Source organism: Scyliorhinus canicula, chromosome 6 (assembly GCF_902713615.1).
Source record: "Scyliorhinus canicula chromosome 6, sScyCan1.1, whole genome shotgun sequence".
Classification (NCBI taxonomy): Eukaryota; Metazoa; Chordata; class Chondrichthyes; order Carcharhiniformes; family Scyliorhinidae; genus Scyliorhinus; species Scyliorhinus canicula.
Window position 1 is genome coordinate 92,181,139 of NC_052151.1, and position 12,670 is coordinate 92,193,808.

The 12,670-nt window shown below is 45.9% G+C and overlaps 1 protein-coding gene across 1 annotated transcript in view; it reads left to right on the forward strand.

Moving 5' to 3' along the window:
• rfx6 (regulatory factor X, 6) overlaps positions 1–12,670 on the forward strand; it is a 112,301-nt gene that overhangs the window by 11,806 nt on the left and 87,825 nt on the right. Inside the window, exons 8-10 of the mRNA XM_038801020.1 lie at positions 1,777–1,854; positions 1,973–2,086; positions 2,961–3,010. Coding sequence (XP_038656948.1) covers positions 1,777–1,854; positions 1,973–2,086; positions 2,961–3,010 — 242 coding nt within the window. The remainder of the gene's footprint in view (positions 1–1,776; positions 1,855–1,972; positions 2,087–2,960; positions 3,011–12,670) is intronic.

The window sequence follows — 12,670 nt, forward strand, 5'->3', positions numbered from 1 at the left end:
TGGAAACCAGTGCTTAACGGCACCCAGTTAAGGTCTAGCAGGCGCAGCCGTTGACTGGGCTGCAGATGAGTCATGTCTGGGTATTTAATTATGCTGACCTGAATCACCCAGTGAGGGCGTGATCCAGATTGCACTGGGGTCAGCGAGTCGGGTGATGCGCGATTGGCCACCGAGGCGGTGCAGAGCCTGATTTGGGGCTCCTGTGAAATTCACCCGTTGTGACTGACTTTGTGCCGGGTGCAACACGGTGACTGAATCGTGCCCAGATCTAACATTTTGAATCCAACGCGATTCTGAACCGAAGTCTCAGATCCAGAGCATTAACTCTATTTCTCTCCAAAAATGCTGCCCGACCTGGTTGGTTTACCAGCATTTTCTATTTTTATATTCTGTAATCATCGTGCCTATGCTAGAGTGGTCAGTGTCCAGGGGAAGGTTTGTGAGCTGATAGCTACTCTAAGACTCGATACAATAAATCCAATATAATTGAGAACATAAGGTGCAGCTCCAGTGTCAGTCCTGGAAAAATTTGAATGAAATGAAATGAAAATCGCTTATTGTCACAAGTAGGCTTCAATGAAGTTACTGTGAAAAGTCCCTAGTTGCCACATTCCGGCGCCTGTTCGGCGAGGCTGGTTCGTGAATTGAACCGTGTTACTGGCCTGCCTTGGTCTGCTTTAAAAGCCAGCTATTTAACCCAGTGTGCTAAACCAGCCCCTGACTTGGCACGGTATGGGGGGGTGGGCTCCTGGGGAGGTAATCCTTAGGGGGTCCTGGTGATGGAGAAAACTTTGGGAGGGAGGGATGTAGTCCGGGGTATGAGAGGAGTCCCCTGGGGGGGGGGGGGGGGGGGGGGGGGGGGTGCAGAGAGGTAATGTCTGGGGTGAAGCTCTGTGGGAGGGTCGGGGTGTGGGTGAATCCTTTTGGGCTATTAGTCTGGGTCTTTAAAATAGTTACCCAGAAGTTGGAAGAGGATTTTTATTTCTATTTCGTTATTAGATATTTCTGACATTTTCTTACACTAGCTGAACCAGGGTGACACAGTAGCACTGTGGGTAGCACTGTTTGATTCCCAGCTTGGGTCACTGTCTGTGTGGAGTCTGCACGTTCTCCCCGTGGCTACCTGGGTTTCCTCCGGGTGCTCCGGTTTCCTCCCACAAGTCTCGAAAGACGTGCTGTTAGATGAATTGGATATTCTGAATTCTCCTCTGTGTACCCGAACAGATGTCAGAATGTGGTGATGAGGGACTTTTCACATAACTTTATTACAGTGTTACGATAAGCCTACTTGTGACAATAAAGAATATTATTCTTGGACTGTTCCTAACACAATTGTCTGGAGGAAGTTAGTGTTTCTTGGCGATTGCCATGCGAACCCTCACCTTTAACGTTCTGGCAGGGATTCCCCAGAGTATTTTCGACATCCAGCATCAAGGAGCTCAGAAGTTATGGCCCAATCCCTTTGGAAATGCAAAGAAGAAGGAAACAGACCGGAAATTATTCTTGGAAATATTATGCCATGTGTGAATCACATCCTGCCCCCTAAACCTCCGGGGATGGGACAGGGGGCCAGCGGGGGAATCTCATAAGTTCATCACTCATAATTCCCTCAAATATTTGTTGAATTGATTGGGGCCATTATATACCTACCTGGTTACAGATGCAACCACAGGTCACCCAGCAATGAGAGCTTAAACATTGAGTAAGTGTGAGGTGTTCGGCACGAATTCCAGACCGTCATCCTAATATAATTAACAGTAATTTGTTTCACCACAGGTCGACACACTAATTATGATGTACAAAACTCATTGCCAATGCATCTTGGATAATGCAATCAATGGAAACTTTGAAGAGGTGAGATTATAAAACTATCAGTTATTGTCTGACTTTCTTTATGCATGCCTAAGAAACATTAAAAGCACACTGAATCCAAAAGGTACGATAAATGTATTCTATCGGACATGGTTTTCAGATTCAGAACTTTTTATTGCACTTTTGGCAAGGGATGCCTGACCATCTTCTTCCATTGCTGGAGAACCCTGTCATCATCGATATATTCTGCGTATGTGACTCCATACTCTACAAAGTGAGTATTAAATAAATAAATCAGATACATATAAAAGGTGAAGCATGCTGTAATTGTGACCCAGTTAGCTCCCTTGTAGCACAGGAAGGTGTGCAATCCAGAATTCTGTCTATCTAGTCTTAAGGTTAGAATTTCCACTTTGGGTGTGATCGGCAATTTGGGCACAAATCACACTTGAAGCAGTGCTGTGGTTCAGATATCTGACTAACATCATCCATGAACCAGTGCAATCAGTCAGCATAACAAATTATATTTTCTTCCTTGCGTTATTAAACATTAAGTGATGTACTCAAGGGTGATAACCTGATACAGTTAGCTACATTATTAAAGCTGAAAATTGATTTTTGACAAAAATATAAGCATTTTAATCAAAGTGTTGAGTCCACCATATCTGAGAAACCTTGATTTTAAATCACAGATAATTGTACTTTTTATTTACTGGTTTAATTGGTGTATGCTGGTCAGTTATTTAGTAAATGATTTTTATTACTATTTGAAAAGTTTTAAAACACATACTAGTACCTTTGTGCCAGTAAAAAAAAGACAGCACAATTTGAAGAATTTCTCAAACTGAAGGAAATGGATGCAATTGGTGACGGCTCACATAATCAAATTTAAAAATAATCAGTCATACAGAAGAACATGAGATCAATGTAGTCAAAGAAGATGTCTCCATCACATATTAAAATTGGCCGTAGAAATACATGACCCTCCAGAATTTAGGCCCAAAGGTTTGTAATTATTTCACTGATAGCTTGTTAACTATGCCTTCATAGAACTGGAAGAAATTTGTTCCAGATATGCTGGTGATCTGTAAAATTCACCTGCTTTTGGGTAAAATAAAAGTGTTATATTCCTTCATATTTCCCCCAAGGTCCTGACAGATGTGCTGATCCCAGCAACAATGCAAGAAATGCCAGAAAGGTAGGAATACGTGTCTGATGGTAAAATAAACAAAAAAAATACTTTAACTATCATAAAATGATGTATCAATAATATGGATATGATAATTATATTACAAAGTTACATTCTGCAGAAAATGCAATGAAATATTTTTTTTTATTAATCAACCTCATTTGTGAATATTCAGTGCAACAATTACATAGCAACATACATAGAAAATAGAAGCAGAAGGAGGCCATTCGGCCCTTTGAGCCTGCTCTGCCGTTCACTATGATCATGGATGATAATCAAGTTCAATACCTAGATCCAGCCTTCCCCCTCCATAACTCTTCATCCCTTTAGCACCAAGAGCTATATATAATTCCTTCTTGAATTACAGAACACCATTTGTTGCACTGTTAGGTGATGAAAAAAACATCTTTTTTATATTTTTGTTACATTTAAGAATTGGACAATTCTGAAAGAAAGAAATGCAGCGGAATTCTCTGTTTGAGAGACTAAGGGCGAGATTCTCCGCAAATGCGGAGAGTCGTAAAGGCTGCCGTGAAACTGGCCGTGTTTCACAGCAGCCTTCACGCTAGTTCCCAGGACCCGATTCTCCTCCCCCATCGGGGCTAGGAGCGGGACCCCGGGAATCACGGTGTCGCGGCCTTAACGACCGTTGTTAAGGCCGCGCGCCAAGATGACGCGCGGCCGGCTCCAACCCACGCATGCGCGGGTGACGTCATCACGCCATTGACGGAACCCGCGCATGCGCGGTTCCGCATTTCTCCACCGCCGCCCGACAAGATGTTGCGGCTTGAACTTGTCGGGTGGCGGAGGGGAAATAGTGCGTCCCTTCTGGACACAGGCCCGACGATCGGTGGGCACCGATCGCGGGCCTGTCGCTTCCCGAGCACAACGGTGGTGCTCCCGCCCCAAACGGGCCTCTGGATGCCCCAAACGGGCATCTAACGCCTGTTTTTATGATGGCAGCAACCAGGTGTGTTTGCTGCTGTGAAAAAACGGGCGTAAAGGCCTGGCCGCTCGGCCCATCGGCCGCAGAGAATCGCCGCTCGCCGTAAAAAACGGCGAGCGGTGATTCGTGACGTGGGTCGGGCGAGGGGGAGGGAGAATAAAAGGGGGCGTGAAAAATGTCGGGAGGCCCTCCCGCTATTCTCCCAACCGGCGTGGGCAGCGGAGAATCGCGCCCTAAGTGTTGCACCAAGACTGAATCATGAGTGTTCTATGTGGACGGAAATGGTGCCAGTCCCGGAGCGATTCAGGTCCTGTTAATGGGCTAGCACCTGTGCCACGTAAAACTCGCATAATTCCAATGCATTCGAACTCTCATCACAGCCAAGGTGATGACACTGGAGCATGCCCATCCCTTGATGGGTCGGCTGGGGCCAGGGGGTACTGGGGGGGGGGGGGGGGGGGTGGCCTGGGGGTCACCCATACAACCGATGGTGCTAAATTCACAGTGGGCAGTCAGTGGCATGTGCAGCCAGACGGTGCCTTGCAGACTGTGGAAATGGTGGTCCGATCCCGTCTGCCCTGACACCACGTCCCACCTCCTGGGCTCCCCCACTACTCCAACCCCCCTCCTACCCCCCCTGGTCCTGGCAGATGTCCCCAGCCAACTGACAATGGTACAACTGTCAGCATGCTATAGCAATATTGGGCACTTTTCATACCCCCTCCCTCAGCAATCATGGCGCCTGTGTCCTAATTTTAAATTCCAGAAGTGAACCTTGCCATAGATAATTCCTCTTGGCGGAGGTGGAGCTACTTGAAAGGCCAGGAAAATGCCGGATGGGGCCCGTTTATGATATGCCAATGGTGTTCACTGTACCATTTGCATGCTCACGTGTAGAAAGCATTCATGCCACTGTTGAGGCACCAGTGCATGGCATTTCATTTGCCGCCCGGCGATAATCCAGTTGTCAACTGATGCCGAATTCTCTGCCCGATGATATTTCACGATTCCGGCGTCGCTGACGGAGAATCCCACCCCTGATTCTTTTCATGACCACTGGAGCCCTGAAAGCACTTTACAACTAATGAAACATATTTGAAGTGTAATCATTGATGCAATGTAGGAAATGTAGGTAGCCAATTTGCACAGCCTCCCACAAGCAGCAGTATGATGACCAGGTAATCTTTTTTTTAATATTGATTGATGGAGAAATATTGGCCATGACACTGGGGATAACTTCCCTGATTTTCTTCGAAAAAGTGTCATCCACCGGCATAGGTAGATGGAGCCTCATTTTATTGTCTCATCTCCAATAGTCCTGCACTCCCTCATTACTACACTTGAGTGACAGTGTAGATTAATGTGGGACTGTAACCTGGAAGCTTGTGGCTCAGGTGTGAGTATTATCAACTGACACCCTGTGAATTTTTATTTTAAAGAAAATGTTAATTATTATCTATCGTACTGTGCTACAACTAATCAATTCATTGCTTTATGGCAGTCAGAAAGAAATATTTATTTACAACATCAGAATGTGCATGTACAAACAATGAAGGTTCAAGTTTACAACTACAGCAGCACTTCCAATGACAATTAACTACAGAAAAATCAATGCGAGATCATTTGGAGTGTAAACGTCAGAATTTTGGGATATCTCAGTTTCAGTAATTTTCCATTTAGTCCAATGCATATAGACTGGACTAATCATATTGGCAAGTGTAGCCTCGAAGGAGATTTCATAGACTACATGAGGGATTGTTTCTTTGAGCAATATGTTATGGAGCCAACCAGGGAACAGACTATTTTAGATTAATTATTAGTCCACAGATTGCAAGATAATGTATACAGCTCTACTTAGGCTCAGCTTCCCCTCTTTGTGACATTACGTACTGGAACTCCAATATAAGGTTAACATGAGGTTGGCACTCATCATTTTCCAGATGGTTAATTTCTAAAAACAAGGATGCTGCATAAAGTAGCACATTCACATGGTGGTATTGAAAATCTGAGAACTCCCTCCCTAACAGTACAGTGGGTGTACCTCAGGGACTGCAGTGGTTCAAGAAAGCTGCTCACCACGCACCACCCACCTTCTTGTGGGCAACTAGGGATGGGCAATAAATGCTGGTCTGGCCAGTGACACCCACATCCCATAAATTAATTTAAAAAAAGATAACCTAAGATAGACGGAAGGGGCCATTGCAGAGACCATTTTTAAAAATTATTTCACGGGCTATAGACATGATCAGCTAGATCAGTATTTATTGCCTTTCCTTCATTGCTCCTCGGCAAGCGGTGGTGAGCTGCCTTCTTGAACCACTCCAGTCCGTGCAGTGTAGGTACACCCACAGTGCTGCCAGGGAGGAACTTCCAGGCTTTTGACCAAGAGACAGTTTGTTTCTTTTGTTTGTTTTTATAAATTTAGAGTACCGAATTCATTTTTTCCAATTAAGGGGCAATTTAGCATGGCCAATCCACCTACCCTGCACATTTTTGGGTTGTGGGGGTGAAACCCACGCAAACACGGGGAGAGTGTGCAAACTCCACACGGGCAGTGACCCAGAGCCGGGATCGAACCTGGGACCTCGGCGCCATGAGGCAACAGGGCTAACCCACTGCGCCACTGTGCTGCCGACCAACAGACAGTTAAGGAACGGCGATAGTGTTTCAAGTCAGGACGGTGAGTGGCTTGGAGGGGAACTTTCAGATTGTGGTGCTCCCATACATTTGGTACCTTTGTCCTTCTAGGTGGTAAAGGTCGTTGGTTTGGAAGGTGCCCTGAAAGGAGCCTTGGTGAGGTGCTCCAATGCATCTTGCAGACGGTACACACGGTGACCACTGTGTGTTGGGGGTGGAGGGACTGAATGTTGAAGATGGTGGAGGGTGCATCAGACTGCTTGTCCTACATGGTTTTGAAATTTTTGAGTGTTGTTGGAGCTGCACTAATGCAGGAAAGTGGAGACGATTCCATCATACTCGTGATTTGTGCCATGTAGATGGTGGACAGACTTTGGGAGTCATGAGCTGAATTACTCTCTGCAGAATTTTCAGCCTCCGACCTGCTTTTGTAGCCACAGTATTTATATGGCCAGTCAAGTTCTGTTTCTGGTTGATGGTAATCCCCAAGATGTTGATGGTTTGGGATTCAGTAATGGTAATGCCATTGAATGTCAAGGGGAAATGATTAGAATCTCTCCTGTTGGAGATGGCCATTGCTTGGTGCAAATGTTACTTGCCACTTATCAGCCTAAGTCTGAATATTGTCCAGGTCTTCTTCCATATGGGCAAGGATGGCTTCAGTATCTGAGGAATCACGAATGGTGCTGAACATTGTACAGTCATCCACAACATCCCCACTTCTGGTCCTATGTTGGATGGAAGGCCTTATGATTGGTGTAGCAGCTGAAGATGGTTGGGACCGAGGATACTACCCTGAAGAACTCCTGCAGTGATGTCCTGGGATTGAAATAATTGACCTCGAACAACCATATTCCTTTGTGGTAAGTATGGCTGAAACCAATGGAGAGTTTTCCCACCGATTTTCATTTACTCTAGTTTTGATGCCATACATGATCAAATGCTGCCTTGATGTCGAAGGCAGTCATTCTCACCTCAAGTTCAGCTCTTTGTCCATGTTTGGACAAAGGAGCTGAGTGACCCTGGTGGAACCCAAACTGAGCATCTGTTATTGCTGAGTAAGTGCCGCTGGATAGCACTGTTGATGACTCCTTCCATTGCTTTACTGATGATCGCGCATAGACCGATGGGGCAGTAATTAGCTGGATTGGATTTGCCCTACTTTTTGTGTACATGACTTACGTGGGTAGTTTTCTACATTGCTAGATAGATATGTGTTGTAAATTTATGGAACAGCTTGGCGAGGGACATGATTAGTTCTGGAACACAAATCTTCAGTACTATTACCGAAATGTTGCCAGGGCCCATAGCTTTTGCAGTTACACAGTTCCTTCAACCTTCTTGATATCATATGTAGTGAATTGGATTAGCTGAAGACTGATATCTGTGATGCTGAGAACCTCCAGAGGTGGCTGAGATTGATCATCCACTCAGCACTTCTGGCTGAATATTATTGTGAATGCTACAGCCTTGTTTTTTTACACAGTGTTGAACTCCCCTGTCATGAAGTTTGGGGATATTTGTGGAGCCGATTGCTCTCTTAGTTGTTTAATTCTTCACCACAATTCTTAACTGAATGTGACAGCACTGCAGAGTTTAAGATCTGAACCTTTGGTTGTAGGATTGCTTAGCTCAGCCTATTACTTGCTGCTTATGTTGTTTGCCATACAATCAGTTCCTCCCACCCAGCACAAGCCCCCCCCCCCCCCCCCCCCCAATCCTCACCTCCCATGAAGGACCCCACTCAGTACCCTGGAGGCAATTGTAGGGGGGCTACTCTCACCCCCTTGCCCCATAGAAACATAGAAGGTAGGAGCAGGAGGTGGTCATTCAGCCCTTCAAGCCTACTCTGCCATTCATCACGATCATGGCTGATCATCCAACTCAAAAGCCTAACCCGTCTTCCCCCCATATCCTTTGATCACCTTCACCCCAAGTCATATATCTAACTGCTTCTTGAAAACGTACAATGTTTTGGCCTGAACTACTTTCTGTGGTAATGAAGCATTCTGGGGGAAGACATTTCTCCTCATCTCAGTCCTGAGAGGTCTACACCATATCCTCAGACTGTGACCCCTGGTTCTGGACACCCCAACATGGGGAACATCCTTCATCCTGTTAGAATTTTATAGGTTCCTATGAGATCCCACCTCATTCTTCTGAACCCCAGCAAATACAATCCTAACTGACTCAATCTCTCCTCATACGTCAGTCCCGCCATCCCAGGAATCAGTCTGGTAACCTTCGCTGCACCCCCCTTAAGCAAGAATACCCTTCCTTAGAAAAGGAGACCAAAATTGATCAATGAATTCCAGGTGTAGCCTCACCAAGGCCCTGTGTGATTGCAGCAAGACTTCCCTGCTCCTGCACTCAAATTCTCTCGCAATGAAGGCCAGCATACCATTTGTCTTATTTACTGCTTACTGGACCTCCCTGCTAACCGTCAGTGACTGGTCTTATTGCACATTTCCCTCTCCAAATTTATGACCATTCAGATAATAGTCTGCCTTCTAATTTTTGTGACCAAAATGGGTAACCTCGCATTTATCCAAATTATATTTCATCTGCCATCCATTCACCCACTCAGTCAATTTATCCAATCACACTGAAGAATCTCTGCATCCTCCTCAGTGCTCATCCTCCCAATTTTGTGTCCTATCACTGTACCCTGCAGTACCCCACTAGTCACTGCCTGCCATTTGGAAAAATACTCGTTAATCCCTACTCTTTGTTTGCTGCCTGCCAACCAGTTTTCTATCCAGCTCAATATACTATCCCTAATGCCATGCGTTTTAATTTATCACGCTAATCACTTATGCTGGACTTTGTCAAAAGCCTTCTGAAAGTCCAAATAAATCACATCCACTGGCTCCCCCTCATCAATTCTACCAGTGGTACCTGGCCACTTGTGATGACTTGACCACAAAAAGGTAGTCGAAACATGTTGTAAATAAAGTTAATGAATAAAGTTAATCTCCTTTAATATATAAAAATAATGAAGGTTAAAATACAGTATGGACTCAAAATGGGAGCAACTAGCTAAACATCGGATAAAAGCAAATTACTGCGGATGCTGGAATCTGAAATAAAAGAGAAAATACCAGAAGATCTCAGCAGGTCTGGAAGAATCTGTAGGGAGAGAAAAGAGCAAACGTTTCGAGTTCAATGACTCTTTGTCAAAGCTAACAGACAGAGTAAGTGGGAAATATTTATACTGTCGAGTGAGAATGAAAGATGAGTCATAGCCACAGAAACCCAGGGAAACCGAGTGCTGGCCACAGAAACCAAGGGGAAAGAGTGCTAATGGCAGTCCCCAGAGAGAACAAAAGATGTGAAAGGCCAAATAGCAGGGAAACTAACATCAGAGAAACATCAGAGGGTGAACTGTGATAGATGTAGATGTGGGGGGAGGGGAAGGGGAAGTAAAGAGGTGAAGGGGTAAGGAAAGGTTGATAAGATGGGGGGGGGGCGTTTAATATATATTAAGAAAGACAAGAAAGAAAGAAATGGTAAAACACAGTTAAAATGAAATGGGATGAAAATAAATGGGTCGAGGTGGGGTAGAGCTAATCATCTGAAGTGTTGAATTTGATGTTGAGACCGGAGGCTGTAGCGTGCCTAACCGGGAGATGAGATGTTGTTCCTCCAGTTTGCGTTGAGCTTCACTGAACATTGCAGCAGCCCAAGGACAGACACGTGGGCATGGGAGCAGGGTCTTGTGTTAAAATGGCAAGCAACAGGAAGGTCAGGATCCTGAATGCGCACAGACCGAAGATGCTCAGCAAAGCGATCACCCAGTCTGCGTTTGGTCTCTCCGATACAGAAAAAAACACATTGGGAGCAGCGAATGCAATAGACTAAATTGGAAGATATGCAAGTGAAACACTGTTGAACCTAGAATGAGTGTTTTGGACCTGGGATGTTAAGCATGGAAGAGGTAAAGGGGCAGGTGTTATACCTTCTGTGATTGCATGGGAAGGTGCCATGGGTGATGGGTGAGGTACAGAGTATGGTGGAGGAGTGGACTGGATTATCTCGGAAGAAACGGTCTCTGCGGAATGCTGACAGAGGGAGTGAAGGGAAGGTGTGTTTGGTGGTGGCATCAGGCTGGAGTTGGAGAAAATGGCGGAGGATTATGCTTTGCATACGGAGGCTGGTGGGATGAAGTGTGAGGATGAGGGGGACTCTCACCTTGTTCTGGGAGGGAGGGGAGGGGGCAAGGGTAGTGGCGTAGGAGATGGACTGCACACTATTGAGGGCTCTGTCAACAACTGTAGATGGAAAATCATGGTTGAGGAAGAAGGAATACGTTTTCAAAGCACCATTTTGGAAAGTGGTATAATCGGAACAAATGCGACAGAGGCGAAGGAGTTGAGCGAAAGGGATGGAGTCCTTACAGGGTGTAGGGTACAAAGAGCTGTAGTCCAGATAGCTGTGGGAGTCAGTGGACTTGTAGTGGATTCCAGATAGCTGTGATAGCTAAACATCGAATTAACAGTAACGGAAAAGAATCGAACAATGGCTGTTAACGATGAATATACATAGGTAGCAACAACTAATGACGTCACAGCACTTACTGATGACATCAGCATTGGATTTAAATAAGATGCATAATCATAACACTTTATAACACCAGCCTCAGATGCAAACCGCCAAGTCCCTATTCCTCAGTACTTGCACTAATTCACGCCCGCACGTCTCCCGGCTGGGGAGGCTGGGACATCCCAGGAGACAGGGGAATGGGGTGCCCTGGTTGTAAATAAGATTCAATTTATGGATAGTGACCTATTTGCATTGTCCCACCGGGTCTGGGTTGGAACCTCAGAATAAATCCAGCAGGTCTGACAGCGTCTGTGGAGTGAGAGACACTCGAGTCCAGATGACATTTCTACAGAACCTTCTGTAGAAGAGTCATTCAAACTCAAAACGTTATCACTGGGCGTTATTTAATAAAACAAAACTGAGTCCTGTTTTGGGTGCGAGCCGCAGGGTGTTTCTCTAAACCTGTAGTGCCAAGACAACTCCACTATCAAACAGTATCAGGATGGCACTGCCAGGGTGTCCAGGTGGCATCAGGGGTACCCGGCTACCACCCCACCGGAGCCCGACCACCCGCTGGCCTCCGATTGCCTGAGAGACCCCCCTGCCAAGTGCCATTACGCCTGGTCCATGTTTATGGAAACCAGCATTAAACGATGCCATGGCGAGGTATCCCAAGCATGGGGGTCCGCTCTGGGCCTTGGGATACTCCGGCAGAGACCTCTTTAAGTGAAGCTAACTGCTCACTTAAATATGCAAATCTGGATCCCAACCAGTGAGGGCGAAATCCAGATCGCGAGATCTCGTTAGGTGCAGCCAGGCCTGCTTAGTTTATCCAGCATGCTCTGCCTTTATACTAGAAATCAGGAGCCCGTCCACCTTATTCCAATTGATTTCAATTGGATTGTTAACCTTGTTAAAGTTGAAATTGACTGGAATAATATATGCTGAGAGCAATAAAACCTTTAGAGAGTGTGAAGCATGCCAGGTGGGGATCTTGTTTTCTGCACTGCAGGTTAAAAGTCACCAGCTGTGTCCTTTGTTTTACCTCAGCAGCGCTGGCTGCTGTGAGTACTGTTATCATTTGCTTTTGAAGTTCTGTTCCCAGGGGTTACCTTTGCTATTTTAAGGCTTCAATCAGTCTGCCTCACCTGAATCTCAGCCTGTTTGGCTGTAAGAACATGGGGATAGTTGGGGAACATGGGCGACACATCCTTCAGTAAGGAGGAGAGAAGGAAGAGGAGATTCCCCCTTCCTAACCCCCTCCAGGGCATTCTCTAACCTGCTGCCCCTGAGACCCCTGGTTCTTACCTGAATTGAGGTCCCGGGATTTAGTCTCAGGCACTGTGCTGCAGGACGTCTTCTGGAGGGGCTGGAGAATTGTTGACTAATTCCCCATGGCTGGAATTCCAACCAAGGGCAGCCGCCCAATCAATGGTCACTTGAGTATAAAATGGCATCAGGCCTGTCAGAGTTAGTGGGCACCGAGCTCTCACTATCATGAAAATTGATGGGTGGAATTCTCCATCGGCCGACGCCGAAATCAG